Raw genomic sequence first — 17198 nt, 5'->3', positions numbered from 1 at the left:
ACTCTTACCTCTGCATTAGTAAAAGCGCCTAAAAACAAATTGTCAATGGTCATTGCACTATATCCGTCAATTCTTGTAGGAATTTTTTCTGCAGCAAATAATCCTAACCTGGCATCAATCACTATAGGTGGTATAGATTAGTACTATGTAACAATATCGACATTAAAATCTCCACAAGAAACGCTTCACCAATTAACTGTCACTACCTGCTTTAAGAAGCTTAAGATGTTTCCTTTGATGGCTTGTAAACTGTCTATACTCATAGCTTGTAAGTATTCTAATTCACCACTGTAGTACAGCATTCTAAGAGCTGTTCAACACAATATTCATTAACCTAGGACAGCACTCCTCTGTTGGGTCTTAATGGTTTTACAGAAGTATGTTATTGGCTTGCACCCTTCAAGACATATCTGTCTGACGTCAGTGACTTCAATGTGATATTCTGATAAGTGCAATATACCTACTGACATTCTATCCACCTTCCGTTATCTTATGTGGATGTTAGGGGCTCACCCATTTTGGGGCTCCTAATGTTTTGATGAGAGATATTAAACACATGTTCTTTAATGAGAGATATTAAATACATGTTCTTTAATATCTATGGCTTCAGCCTTGTTGCAATATTTCATTTTATGAGAAAATAGATATTGATGTTATTTAAACTTGTTCAGTGTATAGATTACACACAGTAATTTTTCATATGTTCATATTTACTCACCAATATATGCAGTCGACCACCACGACAAAGATACTGATAACAACCTGATCCCCAATGTTGCCACTGACGGACCTGTCTACATGATCGCTCTTCCCACATCTGGTCAGTGTGTTCAAAGCATTTTGAATCAGGTCCATAACTCTCTAAGGCAAAGTTCTTCTCGGGCTCTGCAAATAGTGAGCAAGCCTATCAAAAGAAAGCTCAAGCAAATGGAAACAAAATACCCTTTCTTATACCAAATATAAAAACAATATAGATAAAAAGATTTACTCACCAAATGGTGGCAGGAGAAAACATTTAAAGGTTAGGTAAATGAGTAAGCTTTTGGAGCCAGTGGCTCATGCAGATGGATTAAAAGGGAAGGAAGAGGGATAAAGGAAATGGACTGGCAAGGTTTTTAGGAAAAGGGTAGAGCTCGGACAAGTCGTCCAGAACCTCAGGTTAGGAAGGCTTACCACCCAGGTTGAAGAGGAAAGACCGATAGTTGGGTACTGCACCAGATGATATTTGGAAACCTGTGAGTTTGAAAGTGGAAGATATGATAATAAGCAAGCCAGAAATTACTGACAAAACATTCATGCAAGAGTTAGTAAGAGTGAAAAGCTAAGTGAATTGTATGTGGAAGAGGTGGAGGCTGGGGAAAAATAGACAGTTCAGAGAATAAAAGATATGTAAAACTAAAAAGGAGTGAAGAAAGAAATTGTTACCAAGATGAAATGCTGAGACCGAATAAACTAAGATAAATTTACAGTAAGGTGGGTGGTGAGGACCAAGGACATGTTGTAACACCAGTTCTTACCTGCAGAGTTCTGTGGAACTGGTGCCTAAGGAAAAAATCTAGGTGGCACGTTTAGTGAAACAGGCACTGAGGTCACGATTGTCATGTTGTAGAGCGTGCTCTGCAACAAGATATTGTGTGTTGCAGTATATACCCTATGTGTGTGTCCATTCATCCTAATTGATAACTTGGTGGTAGTCATACCAGTGTAAAAGACCGAAAAGTGTTTACTTAACAGCTGGAACATGGCACATGTCGTTTCACAGGTGGCTCTCCCCAAGTTACAGAGCTGGTATAGATGCTGTTAAAAAGAGTGCATAGGGCAAGTCTTACAGTGGGTCTGATCACAGGGGGTAGGAGCCATACGGTAAGGAAATTGGTACAGGAGCATAGGTCTGACCAAAATATTCCTGGAATCTGCAGAATTGGGGGGGGGGGGGGGGGGGGGGAGGGCAAAAAACTATTCTAGGTGTGATGGGCAAAATGCCTGACAGAATGGACCTCATTTCAGGGCATGATTTTATGAAGTCATACCCTTGTTGAAGTAGCTGATCAATACACTCAAGACCAGGATAATACTGAGTGGCATTAGCAGTACCAGGAATGGATGTGATATCCCAGGAAATCTCCTCCTGAAATAGGATGGTGGGGTAATTATGTCCAGTGAAGGGTGAGGTGAAAATGGTGGTGTATTGCTGCAAAGAATCTGCGTCTGAACAAATACCTTGCCCCAAATGCCAAGGCTCTATGGGAGGGAACATTTGACATAGAAAGGATGGCAACTGTCAAAATGTAAATACTTTTGTTTGTTACTAGGTTTAATGTGAACAACTGCAGCTGTAGCTGACCTTCGATGAGGATGAGGTCAACATAAAGGAAAGTGGGCACCGATTCGCAATAGAACAATATGAAATTCAACTGGGGGATTGTATTTAGATATTCCAAAAATTTTAACAGGTCAGCCTCAACTTGAGTCCATATGGCAAAGACATCATCAATGTATCTAAACAATACCAGCAGCTGAAGACTCATGGATTCCAGGAAGGCTCCCTCCAAGTGACCCACGGAAAGGGTTGGCATAGGAAGGAACCATCCTGGTTCACACGGCTGTGCCCCTGGTATATTTGTAAGTCTGGCCCTCAGTGGTAAGATCTTTGTTTGTAAGCATTAAGGCTGATGAAGGTGAGCAGGACTGACAGTATAGGTTTGGAACCGGGTGGCCAATGGTCAAAATAATATTCAGCTGCAGACAGACCATGTCTATAGGGGATATTGCTATAAGGGAGGTGGCATCAATAGTGACAAGAAAGGTGTACGATGGGAGTGGGATGGGCACAGATTTCAGATGATAGAGGAAATGGTTGGTGTCTTTAATATAGGAGTAAAGTTTTTGTACTACAGGTTGCAGGTGTTGATCAACTAAGCCAGGCATATGTTTGGTGGGTGCTCTGAAGCCAGATACTACGTGATGGCTATGTTAATTGGATTTGTGGATCTTAGGAAAAAGGTAAAAGCTGAAAGTGCATGGTTTGGGTCGAGTAGGAAATTCTGTAGATTGAGGTGTTTGTCTTTGTGAGGGGCCTGAGGTTCTAAGCGGAGACTGTAGGTCAGTCTGTATCGCAGAGATGGGATCTTGTGGGCAGATGCTGTACAAAGAGGTGTCTGATAGCTGGCATGGTAGATCCCTTGTCCACTGGGAGGATAAGGATGGAGTCGTCATTTTTTAGGGAATGAAGAGCATGGAGTTCTGCAGACAGCAGGTTAGAATCATGGTTTGGTTTAGCTACAGTGATGACACCTTCGCCATATGGCCTCAGAGCTGTTAAAATTTTTGGAATCTCTAAATACATTCTCCCCATTATATTTTACATAGTCCTATTCTGTATCCCATGAGACTTTCCTTGATGTTGATCTGTTCCACACCGAGGGTCGACTACAAATTTCTGTTCACAGTAAACTTACTAACAAACAACACTACCAGGTGTACCGGTATGAAATGAGCGTTAAGATACAAATGTGTTGATAGGGAACATTTGTTGTGAACGAGCCTTAATTTTTGTTTGTTTGTTTGGTATGGCATCTGTCAAAGATATTTAGTATACATCAAGTCATGGAACAAACAACATCATATGTTTTCATCGTGTTAACAATGTCGAATTTTGTACCAGAAAGTGATGATTTGCAGAAAGCATTAGTTTCTTGTTTTCATTTGAAAAAAAGTGCTGCAGAGTCGCATCGAATGCTTGTTGAGGCATATAGTGATCATGTTCTATCAGAAGCAACATGCAAAAGGTGATTTCAACACCTCAGAAACAATGATTTTGATGTAAGAAATGAAGAATGTGGAAGACCACCAAAAAAGTTCGAAGACACCGAATTGCAAGCAATATTGGATGACTTTGAGAGTCAGAAGCAAATGGCAGCAATGCTAAATGTTGCACAACAAACAGTTTCTGACCGTTTGAAAGCTATGGGAAAGATCCAAAAGTGTGGAAAATGGGTACCAAATGAACTGAATGAAAGACAGATGAAAAACCGAAAAACCATTTGTTAAATTTTGCTTCAAAGACATGAAAGAAAATCAATTTTGCATCAAATTGTTACTGGCGATGAAAAATGGATTTACTTTAAGAATCCTAAATGGAAAATTTCATGGGTTAATCTGGGACAACCATCAACATCGACTGCAAAACCAGATTGATTCGGCAAGAAGACAGTGCTCTGTGTTTGGTGGGATCAGTAAGGTGTGGTGTATCATGAGCTTCTAAAACCCAGTGAAACTGTGAAAAGTAATCGCTACAGACAGCAAATGATCAATTTGAACTATGCATTGATCGAAAAAAGACTGGAACGGGCCAGAAGACATGGCAAAGTAATTTTTTTACACGACAATGCATCTGCATGCAAAGCAAAACTGGTTCAGGATACAATCAAAACACTTGGCTGGGAGCTGCTACTCCACCCGCCATATTCACCAGACTTGGCCCCTTCCGACTACCATTTGTTTTCATCAATTGGGTGATGAACACTTCGATTCCTACGAAGAAGTCGAAAATTGGGCGTCGGATTGGTTTGCTTCAAAAGACGAACATTTCTATTGGCGTGGTGTCCACAAATTGCCAGAAGGGTCAAAATGTATAGAAAGCAATGGTCAGTACTTTGAATAAAATGTTTTTACTTTTCAATTCAAAATTAGTGTTTCATTTTCACAAAAAAACGCTCATTTCATACCGGTACTCCTGGTATTTATATGTTGACAGCTGCCAGTATTTCCAAATCAAATGTTCCCTTGCATACAGCCTCGGTATGTCTGACTTTTGCCCACCACACCTGTTTCCACAATATCCTGGTCAGGCCCTATGTTCTCTATGCATCCATTTCTCTACCCTAAGGCTTCCACCCCTGTAACCAGCTGCACTGTTAAGACTTGCTCCATGCACCTCTGACGCCTATACAGACCCTGTAACTTGCAAAACATGTACTATCAAAGGGAGAGCCACCCGTGAAACAACACATGTCGTGTGCCAGCTGTTATGTAAACACTGTTCGGCCTCAACAATGGTACAACTATGACCAAGTGATCGGTTAGGACGAATGGACATAGACAGAGAGTGTATACTGGCAACACACAGTTTTCTGCTACGAAGCACACTTTACAATATGACAGTCATGACATTGGTGCCTGTTTCACAACACTTGCCATCTGAATTCTTCCCCCAGACATCAGTTTCTCAGAACTCCACAGGTGGGAACTGGTGTCATAAAATATACTTGGTTCTCACCACTCACCCAGCCTTTTTTAGTTAGCTACATCTTATATTTTCTGATCTGTCTATTTTTCCCAGCCCTCCAACTCTACCACATACAATCCCCTTAACTTCCCACTCTTACTAACTCTTGATGATTTTGAAACTTCCTGGCAGATTAAAACTGTGTGCCCGACTGAGACTCGAACTCGAGACCTTTGCCTTTCGCGGGCAAGTGCTCTACCAACTGAGCTACCGAAGCATGACTCACGCCCGGTACTCACAGCTTTACTTCTGCCAGTACCTCGTCTCCTACCTTCCAAACTTTACAGAAGCTCTCCTGCGAACCTTGCAGAACTAGCACTCCTGAAAGAACGGATATTGCGGAGACATGGCTTAGCCACAGCCTGGGGAATGTTTCCAGAATGAGATTTTCACTCTGCAGCGGAGTGTGCGCTGATATAAAACTTCCTGGCAGATTAAAACTGTGTGCATGACCGAGACTTGAACTCGGGACCTTTGCCTTTCGCGGGCAAGTGCTCTACCAACTGAGCTACTGAAGCACGACTCACGCCCGGTACTCACAGCTTTACTTCTGCCAGTACCTCGTCTCCTACCTTCTTTCAGGTTCTTTCAGGAGTGCTAGTTCTGCAAGGTTCGCAGGAGAGCTTCTGTAAAGTTTGGAAGGTAGGAGACGAGCTACTGGCAGAAGTAAAGCTGTGAGTACCGGGCGTGAGTCGTGCTTCGGTAGCTCAGTTGGTAGAGCACTTGCCCGCGAAAGGCAAAGGTCCCGAGTTCGAGTCTCGGTCGGGCACACAGTTTTAATCTGCCAGGAAGTTTCATATCAGCGCACACTCCGCTGCAGAGTGAAAATCTCATTCTGGAATCTTGATGATTTTTTTACGTTAATCTTTGTCTCCCTTATTATCCTGTCTTACACCTTTTAAGCTCTGAGGTTTTCAAATATCATCTGGTGCAGTCCCCAACAATCAGTATTTCCTTCTCATTCTGTCCAGTAAATCTCCACAGACCCAGGTTTCTGAACAACTTTTCAGAACTCTCCCCATTTCCTACACCTTGACAGTCCTTTTCCTTCATTCCTCTTCCTTCCCCTTCAACCCTTTTGCCAGAAGGAGTTACTAACTCTGAAAGCTTGCAAATTTTGCTAATCTTTATGTATGTTTTCCACTGCTGCTGCTTAACGAATACATTTTTTATCTGTCCAATTACATTCTATTTTCAAAAATTGGTTATATTTGTTGATGTGTGACATAAAAATGTAATACAACAAGCATTACATTACAAATGGTATGCTCAAATACCTGTCATATTTTATTTAAGAGCAAATGACACAGATAACATTTACTTACGTGGATTGTTCTCTATATACTGGCAATGTGAACCTCTGACCACCACATTTTTAGACCTCCACGTAAATTCTTGTATGTATGGACAGTAATCTGCTAATGATACTGATCCACCATAGTAGGATACTCTCTCCTTGTCTACATGTGGTATGGAGTCAAAGTTCTGAAAGAAAAGAGATTTTGTAGCTTTTCTCCACCTGATCAACAATTTTATTGTTCGGTGCTGAAGATTATGATTCCTTTGATACTAGTTTACATTTAAAATTAAACTTATATTCTCACATTGTTTTGCAGTGATGCAGTTCACCTTCTAATAGCAAAAATTAAGCTTTCTGTTAGCATTATGATGTATAATCAGCTTATATAACTAACTGAAACTACTATAATTTTTATGATCTAGGGAGATGAAATTTTTCATTCCAGGAACAATAGCTTGACTGAAAATTGTTTTTGTCAGTTTAGAGACAGCTATTGAAATGGCTAGTAGAAAAAAACAGGTTATTCGATTAAGAGAGAAAGGAAAAATACAGCAAATGTGTAAATTTTGCCATGAATATCAATTATGCCTCTAAGTAAATTGAGTACATATGAGGTTTACCCGAAACGCCCCTGCTTTAGAAATTGACACAAAAATACTAGAAAAGGATGCTGCAATACAGAACCAACAGTGAGAAGTGAAGTCACTGTAAGACCAGGATCAGGAGTGTCAAAAACTGAAGGTGAAGGCAGAACTGCAATGAAGGTATTTTCCCTATTATTTCATTCCTCAGTGTCCTCCATTTCCCCTTGTATATAAACTTTGGTCTCAGAGTTGGAGAACTGTTTTGCCCATCACCTATATTGTTGTCAACAACATCAGTGTTATTGCTTTCAACATATGTGGGCTTTTTATCTATCTTATGGCTGTTGACAGTTCTCTTTTTTATCTTATTCTGTTATGTAGCAGTGATGTTTTAAATCCATAACTAAGTGAACTAGTACCTCAAAATACAAGTTTCTTATCCTCGAGTAATTTCAGTATTACAACCATCTAACGTGATACAGTTGTGCCACACTGGCTGTTACTGAATGGATGAAGGTACCTTTATATTTTGCATTCAGTGCTGCACTGTTCTGTATCTACACCTACACACTACAAACAATTGTGAAGTGCTTCCCATTCTACCACCTATTATGATTTCTTCCTGTCTCATTTGTGTATGCAGTGTGGGAAAACTGATTGCTTAAACACCTTGGTGTGTAATTAGTCAAATCTTATGTTTGCAGTCTCTACAGGAATGATATGTAGTGTGGTTACAGTATATTCCTAGATTTCTCACTTAAGCTTTTATAAGCAATATTTTGTGGGATAATGTCTGTCAGTTCAAGTTATCCAGCATTTCCATGATGCTCTCCCATGGATCAAGTGAAGCTTACAGCCGATTGATCCATTATGTGTTTCCAAAAATTGTCACACATAGTTGGTTGTGACTCATTACAGTCATAGTATACTAGGTTTTGGATTTTGTGAAGTTCACTATTTTACATATCTGAACACTTCAAACAAGTTGCCAGTCTTTGCACCTCTTTGAAATCTTATCAAGATTTGACAGAATACTTGTGTACCTTTTTTCAGATTGTACTTCCTTGTCTATAACTGCATAATTTGAGGTAATTACTTATATTGTCTGCCAGATCATATATATATAGCATCAACAGTGAGTCCCCCAACAGACTTGCCTGCAGCATGCCTGACGTTACTTGTGTGTGACTATACATAATACCCATGAGCCACAGCTGGAATCTGTCAACTCGTACAAAAACCTGGCTGCAATACTTTGTAGGGACATGAAATGGATGATCACATAGGCTCAGTGTGGCACTGTAAGCATCTTATCATAATGGTGTCAGCTACAAATGACAAACGAATTGCAATACAATGGCTATGGTTTGAGTTGCACACTACACCATCCATACTGTTCGATGCGCTTGACTGCACAATTTGGTCGTCAACAGTTATGGCACTGTTAGTTAAGTAAGCCCATCCAACAAAGCAAGATCATACCACATCCCATGGAAAAAGTCAGTTTTTAATTGTCCTGGGGCCAAAAACCTCATAAATAGCATCAGTTTCTAATTGTCGTGAGACTGGATGACATATTCAATATGCTGTCCACCATTTTCTGTCACAGGTTAAAATCAAGGAACAGCATGTTCCACAACAGATCAATGTTTTATTTTTCCTCATTTTTTTTTTTGGGGGGGGGGGGGGGGGGTGTCAGATTCAGAATGTGTTGCCCAATGCTTGCCTGCAATTCAGTTATGTTCGCAATTGGATGGCTACACTGAGGGGAAATGGTGGCTGATAATTCTAGAAATCCTGAAATTCCCCTGCAGCACCTGCTTCACTTGTGGAGGAGCACCATCTTACACAAAAATGATCCTATCCACACTGCTGATGGGTCAGAATGATGGTGTGTGAAAGACTCTCACAGCATTTACCAGTGATGGTACCCGAATGCCCATCTCCTTGAAGAAATATTGCCCTACTATAAATGATGACACCAGCCTGCACCATACAGTTAACTTTGCAGAATGAAGTGGCACCGGTTGATGTGTGAGCAGATTTACTGTTGCACTTCTGTGTACTGACATGTCATTTGACATGGCAAGGGGCTTTGTCTGTCCATAGAATGTTCCATGGCCATTCATTGTCCATTTACTTGTGAGCACGAAATTCCACAGCCAACATTTATTCTGCTGGCAGTTCAGCAGGAAGCAACTCCTAAAGGTGGGCGAGTTTGTATAGCTAGCAATGCAGAATGTTTTGTGGGATTTTATGCACCATGCTCGCAGGCATGTCTAATGTTCGGGCAGTTCCCCACACGTGCGTGTTTGGATACCACCACTCAACCCCTCCTACAATGCTGCGGCCACAGTTCAGTTAAAAGTTATAACTAATTGAAAATTATACTATAGAACCTAATGGAAAGACATTTTGAGTTAATAGGCAGAATACGAAGTGCTGTTACCATTAATTCCAAAGGAAAAATTTAACTCTTTCTGAAAATGTACTTTAAATTACCTGAAACTAATTAACTTACAAAATAAGTATGGACCCTCATAATTTCAACTGCCTATTTTGCAACAGTGCTTGCTCGATTCTGAACTTGATCAGTGTGCTTTTGCTATTCTATTTTTTCCAAATCAGATAATACCCATTATTAACTGATCAGCCCTCTAATTAAGATTCTGAATCGTTTATCATAATGTAAAATTATTTTCAAGATGGATATTGCCAACAGGTAATCATAGCAAAGTTCCATATGCTTCTATAATTTACTTACTTTCAACATTGTCCATAAACCAAACAACTGTCCAGATTCATAGGCCATTCAAAGAAGCAGAATTTAACCTAGCCACTTTTCAAAACATCATGTAATTTCTAAGATCAACAAATATCTGTATGCCAATATTTAAACAGCTCACACCACCATAAAATCTCTAGTCTCGGCATGCTCTTGAACGTAACATCTACATATCTGAGAGTCTTAGGTGAGCTAATAATAGTGCAACACCTCCGTGACAGCCCGGCTTCAGTTACAAAATGAGTAATACTTATGTCAAAAGAGGCTATGACCCAGAAATAAAAGTAATAACTAGTACTCTGCAAGCCACTTATGGTGTGTGGCAGAGGGTACTTCTGGTACCACTATCTGATTCCCTGTTACCCATTTCAATCAAGAATGGTGTGTGCGAAAAATGACTGTCAGTGAGCCCCTGTATTAGTTCCAATTTTTTGAATCTTCTCATTGTAGTAATTTCACAAGACATGTGTGGGAGGAAATCTGACTCTTCCCAGAATGTACTCCCTCAGAATTTCAATAGTGATCCACTCTTTGATTCACAACACCTCTCTTGTAGTGTGTCTGCCACTGGAGTTTGTTGGGCATCTCTGCAATGCTCTCGTGCCAACTAAATGTGTCTGTGCCAAAACACACTGCTCTTCATGGACCTTCTCTATCTCTTCTATTAGTCTTACATGGTAAAGGTCCCAAAGAGATTAGCAATACTCAAGAATTAGTTGAACAACCGTTTGATAAGCCACTTCTTTCATGGCTGAGTTACATTTCCTTAGGACTCTTCCTAAGGATCTCAGCCTAGTATCTGCTTTTCTACTATTAGTTTCGTGAGTTCATTCCACTTAAGGTCACTCTGGATGGTTAATCCTAGATATTTTATGGTAGGTTGATGGTGCAGTTGCGCAGTATTGGAGTTGTTCTCCTATGTATGTGAAATATGTTCAGGATCAACTGCCAGTCACTGCAAGTCCTTTTGCAAATTGCTACAGTCTTCTGATGATGTTACCTTCTTGCAAACCACTGCAGCATTTGTCAATAGCCTTAAGGAGTTTCCAACAACTTCTATTATATAATTTATATAAATTGTAAATAGTAGCAGTCTGATCACACTTTATTGAGGTACTCCTGCAACTAACTTTGGATCTGTTGATTTTGTTCCTTTAAGAATGACATGATGAGTTCTCTCTGCGTGAAGTCTTTAATACAGTTGAAAATCTGGCCTAATACTCAGTAAGCTCATGTTTTTTTCACTAAACAGCAGCGTGGAACAGTGTCAAGTGCCTTCATGAAGTTTAGGAAAATGGCATCATTCTGAGCACTGAGGTAACAGCGCTGTGGATCTCATGCAGGAACAGAGTGGGCTGAATTTTGCAAGATCCCCATTTGCAGAATCCATGTTGATTTTTACGGAGGAGATTTTTATTCTCCAAAAATATCATAATACACGGGCACAACACGTGTTTCACAATTTTACAACATCCTGGTGTCAGTGACATATGCCTATAATTACATGTATCTGGTCTAGAACCCATCTTGAAAATGGCAATGACCTGCACTTTTTTTTGCAGTCACTAGGTGCTCTTCATTACTCAGTGACCTACGCTGTACTGCAGCTGTGTACATTTTCACAGGTATCTCATCTGGTACTGACACCTTTCCCTTACTGAGTGACTGTAGTTGCTTTCCTATTCCATGATTGCTCACCTCAATATCTACCATTTCGGTGTTTATATGATGATTGAAAGTAGGGACCAAATTATGATTCTTCTGTGATGAAGCAATTTCAGAAGACCGAAGTCAGTACTTCAGCCTTCACTCTATCATCTTCCATTTTGGTGCCAGTATGGTCCTTGAATGAATAGTTACTTTTGATCTGCTTACTGATTTTATATAAGACCACACCCTCCCTCCTAGGGTTTTTAAGTCAGATTGTTTGGAAAAACTTCACTCTAACAGCTCACAAACTGTACTGCATTTGAGTTGGATCACATGGGTCATGTTATTTACTAACTCAATGACAATGTGTTTCAATTACATCGCATTGTGAATTTGCATTCAAGATGTACAACGGTGATTAACTTTGATAATGATGTACTGCTAAGATAACAATCCAATACAGCAATAGACAGTGCTGATTAGTGTGAACATACTTTTACTGTGTATCTCATATAAGTGGGATGTTTTTGCTCAATCTGAAAAACAGCGCATTATTCTGGTGAAATTATTCTACCACTAATATTGTGACTTATGTTGATTGCCCTTTTGCCACACTAGGCCATTGCTAATTATTTTGTTGAGAGTAAGTCTACTGCACTAAAACTGGATAGAAAAAACTGTACACAATTGCAGTATGGAATGTTCCTGTTGTTACTGCTGTTGTGGTCTTCAGTCCAAAGGCTCGTTTGATATAGCTCTCCATGCTAATCTATCCTGTGCAAGCCACAGGCTCTCCGAATAACTGCTGCAACCTAAATCCCTCCTCATTAGTTACATGATCTACCCATTTAATCTTCAACATTATTCTGTAGCATAAGATTTCAAAAGCTTTTATTCTCTTTTTGTATAAACTGTTAATATCCACATTTCACTTCAATACATGGCTACATTCCAGGCAAAAATCTTCACAAAAAGACTTCTTAACACTTAAATCTACATTTGATGTTAACAAATTACTCTTCTTCAGAAACGCTTTCCTAGCCATTTCCAGTTTACATTTTATATCCTCCCTACTTCGACCATCATCAGTTATTTTGTTCCCCAAATAGCAAAACTCATCTACTATTTCAATTGTCTTGTATCCCAATCTAATTCCCTCAGCATCACCTGATTTAATTCGAATACATTCCATTATCCTCGTCTGCTTTTGTTGATGGTCATCTCATATCCTCCTTTCAAGACACTGCCCATTCCATTCAACTGCTCTTCCAAGTCCTTCGTTGTCTCTGACAGAAATACAATGTCATCAGCATATCTCAAAGTTTTTATTTCTTCTCCCTGGACTTTAATTCCTACTCTATATTTTTCTTTGGTTTCCTTTACTGCTTGCTCAATGTACATACTGAATAACATGTGGGTAGGCTACAACCCTGTTTACTTCGTTCTCAAATATGGATTCCCTTCCATACCCTACGACTCATAACTGTCATCTAGTTTCTGTACAAGTTGTATATAACTTTTCAGTCTCTATATTTTACCCCTGCTCCCTTCAGAATTTATGAGAGAATACTCCAGTCAACACTGTCAAAAGCTTCCTCTACAAAGTCTACAAACATAGGTTTGTCTTTCCTTAACCTATCTTCTAAGATAACTCATAAGATCAGTACTGCTTGCATGTTCCTACAATTCTCTAGAATCCCAACTTATCTTCCCCAAGGTTGGTTTCTACCAGTTTTTCCATTTTTTGGTAAAGAATTCATGTTTGTATTTTGCAACCATGACTTATTAAACTGATAGTGCGGTAATATTCACACCTGTCAACACCTTCTTTCTTTGGAATTGGAATTATTGTGTTCTTCTTGAAGTCTGAGGGTATTTTGCCTGTCTCTTACATCTTGCACACCAGATGGAAGAGTTTGGTTGTGGCTGGATGTCCCAAGGATATTAGTGGCACTGAGGGAATTCATCTACTCCATGCGCCTTGTTTCGACTTAGATCTTTCAACACTCTGTCAAATTCTTCTCACAGTATCACGTCCCCTTCCATTTCTGTAATACTGCCCTCAAGTTCATCTCCCTTATACAGACCCTCTAAATATTCCTTCCACCTTTCAGGTTCCCTTCTTTGCTTAGGACTGGTTTTCTATCAGTGCCCTTGATATTCATACAGCTGCTTCTCTTTTCTCCAAAAGCCTCTTTAATTTTCCTGCAGGTGGTATCAATCATTCCCCTAGTGATATAGGCTTCTAAATCCTTACATTTGTCATCTAGTCATTCCCACATAGCCATTTCGCACTACCTGTAAACCTCATTTTTTTAGACATTTGTATTCACTTTTGCCAGCTTCATTGGCTGCATTTTTTATATTTTCTCATTTCACCAATTAAATTCAATATCCCTCATGTTATCCAAGGATTCCTACTAGGCCTTTTCTTTTTACCTATTTTATCCTCTGCTTCCTTCACTATTTCATCTCCCAAAACTATCCATTTGGCTTTTACTTTTCCCTTTCCCCTGCAATAGTCAATTGTGCCTCATGCCTGTCAGAAACTCTCAACCATCTCTAGTTCTTTCAATTTATCCCAGTCCCATCTTCTTAATATTCAACCTTTTTGCAATTTCTTCAGAGTTTTGAAGTTCATAACCAATAAATTGTGTTCAAGAGTCCACATCTACTCCTGGAGATGTCTTGCAATTTAAAATCTGCTTTGAAAATCTCTTTCTTACCATTACATAAGCAAGGTGAAACCTTCATGTCTCCAGGTTTCTTCACTTATGCAACCTTCTTCCATGATTCTTAAACCAAATGTTAGTGATGATTAATTTGTGCTCTGTGCAAATTTCAACCAGCTTCCTCTTTCATTCCTTGCCCCCAGTCTACATTCACCAACTATTTTTCCTTCTGTTCCTTTTCCTACTGTTTAATTCCAGTCCCCCATCACAATTAAATTTTTGTCTTCCTTAACTATCTGAATAATTTATTTTATCTCATCATGTCTTTCTTCAATCTCCTCATCTGTGAAGCTAGTCAGCATATAATCTTGTTCCTGTACCTCCATTCAAAAGGGAACTTTTAATGCTGAGCTGGGCACAGACCATTAATATTTCAAAAGTGTTGTTGAAATTTACTAATATTCAACATTACATGCCGTGTGGGCTTCATTATTGGATTATCCTTCTCTCACTGACAATTTTCAGCCAGTCACAACAATTGAGAGAAGAGAGACCAGCTATCAAGAGCAGCAAAATAGGTGGAGTGAATTGATTACACCTTCTTCCTATTCTACCTCCACCACACAAGTGGCTTTTCTATAACAACATATTTGTGTATTGTGTTTGCTTAAGTGAAGCAAAGCTTGTCCTCAGCCTGAATTTTGGTTTGAACACCACACTGCTTTACAGGCATGATCCTATTGAAAGTGGTGTGCCTTTGCCTTCCTCTGATCTTTGAACAGGCAAACTCAGCCTCTTTAATATGGAAGCTGAGTCATGGTACAGCTCAGCATTTTTCACATACACAACTCACTGCCAGTGGAGCAAAGAAAAAGTCTAGACTTATTTTTTGGAATAATTAATACCCTAAAAACTAAAGCATGTAATCTAAGGTTGGTAAATACATTATGCAACACTTACAATCTAGATTATATAGTTTATTTTTGAAGTTGATTGTGGGTGTGTCAGGTATTATTTAGCAAATATTATGAACATTATCAAATGGAAGATGCAAATGTTTCATACAGAGAATATAAATAAATAAATAGAGAAACAAGAGCAAGATAATTGCATAGCACTCTTTACTTACTATAACATGGTGTTATTGTGAACTTTTCCATGTATTGTGCTCTTTCTTCCCCTCTTTACAAACCCAACCCACCACTCTTTCCAATCCCTCCAGCTACCATCACCAATTCAAAAATGTATTTTACTTTGAAATAAAACTGCTATCTGTGAAAGACTGTTACATCAGTCACTATATTCAGAGAACGTGCATTTTGTTAGTGTTTTTGTCTAAGAGACAAATGTGAAGCAAATACAAATACAAATGTAGATCGATCCTTACTCATTAGTATTCAAAATCAATTACTCCAAGAAATCCCTAAATCTTGGGTGTGATTGCTTCTTATTAAGTATTGTGTCATTCACAACAAAAATTTTTCCCCAGTCACATCCCCTAGCTTCTCTTACAAAGACTTACATAAAGTACAGCAAGATTGAATTACTTGCTGCTTCAGTGTCTATAATGGAAAGAAACTTATGTCCTTTGGTGTACTTGTTCCACATTTCATAGAGAGGATTAAGAAACATGACATATAATATAAAAAGAATAATTACTACTCACCATATAGCATAGATGCTGAATCGCAGGTAGGCACAACAAAAAGACTTTCAGAAAGTAAGCTTTCGGCCAACAAGGCTTTCATTGGAAATAGACAACATACACGCGTGTACTCACACAAATACAACTCACACGTACATGACCACAGTCTCTGTCTGCTGAGGGGTTAAATAAGATTCATTTCTTACTACTTGTACATGAAAACTGTTGCCTGTGATGGAAGACAGCTTTTTAAATTTCTGACCATATATGAAACAGAATTCACTTGGATCAGAAAGACATAACAATGTAATTAGAAGTTACATACATAAATTACAACTCTGTTGATTAAACATTTGTTACCTGATAGAGTTTAGGGAGTGTGTCCTGATGTTCCACAAGGTTGCACAATGCTACAGAGCTACGATCCTCAGTACATTCTGTTTCCAAGGGATCTCTCTTTACTTTGTTGCAGAAAGGATGTATTGATTCCCCTCTGGAAAAGAAAAATTAATATTCTTATGCATCTGGGTGTGTCAAAAACAAATAATTGTATCTAATATGCTAAGCTACAATATAGGCATATGATATGTAGCCAGAAAATGAAATACCATTTAAACAGAGTACTACATTTAATGTGTGCTGGTATTAAAATGAGTCCTTATGGAAAAGATTTAATTTTCATTACTCTTTATTGCCTCTCTTTTTTGAACAACTCATTTCCTTCATCAGACTTACTCTAATCCGCTTCCAGTTCTTCCATATATATAACACCATCAAGGACATGGCCATTTGACAGGTAAGTAAGACAGATAATTCATCATTGTACGAGTATATGATGACAAATGCATATCAAATAAAACACACAGGTCAGTAAAGGCTGCCCAGACAATCACATCAGTACACAATGTAACACCTCTCCCCCCCACCCCTCCCCCCACCTCTCCCTCTGGCAGCAATGCAGGTGTGTCCAGAATGAGATTTTCACTCTGCAGCGGAGTGTGCACTGATATGAAACTTCCAGGCAGATTAAAACTGTGTGCTGGACTGAGACTCGAACTCAGGACCTTTGCCTTCCACGGGCAAGTGCTGTACCAACTGAACAACTCAAGCACGACTCGTGACCTGTCCTCACAGCTTCAATTCTGCCAGTATTTCGTCTCCTACCTTCCAAACTTCACAGAAACTCTTCTGCAAAACTTGCAGAACTAGCACTCCTGGAAGAAAGGATATATATGAAACTTCTTAGCAGTTTAAAACTGTGTGCTGGACCGAGAC

At 39.2% G+C, this 17198-nt stretch overlaps 1 protein-coding gene across 1 annotated transcript in view; it reads right to left on the bottom strand.

Moving 5' to 3' along the window:
* LOC124794952 (leishmanolysin-like peptidase) overlaps positions 1–17198 on the bottom strand; it is a 564236-nt gene that overhangs the window by 20529 nt on the left and 526509 nt on the right. The window contains exons 10-12 of the mRNA XM_047258667.1: positions 16284–16416; positions 6613–6772; positions 719–885 (exon numbers count right to left, since the gene is read on the bottom strand). Of these exons, the coding sequence (XP_047114623.1) occupies positions 719–885; positions 6613–6772; positions 16284–16416 (460 nt within the window). The remainder of the gene's footprint in view (positions 1–718; positions 886–6612; positions 6773–16283; positions 16417–17198) is intronic.

The sequence above is a fragment of the Schistocerca piceifrons genome, chromosome 4, assembly GCF_021461385.2.
Source record: "Schistocerca piceifrons isolate TAMUIC-IGC-003096 chromosome 4, iqSchPice1.1, whole genome shotgun sequence".
NCBI classification, from domain to species: domain Eukaryota; kingdom Metazoa; phylum Arthropoda; class Insecta; order Orthoptera; family Acrididae; genus Schistocerca; species Schistocerca piceifrons.
Note: the sequence above shows the minus strand (reverse complement) of the source record. Positions and strands in the feature narration are given on the sequence as shown.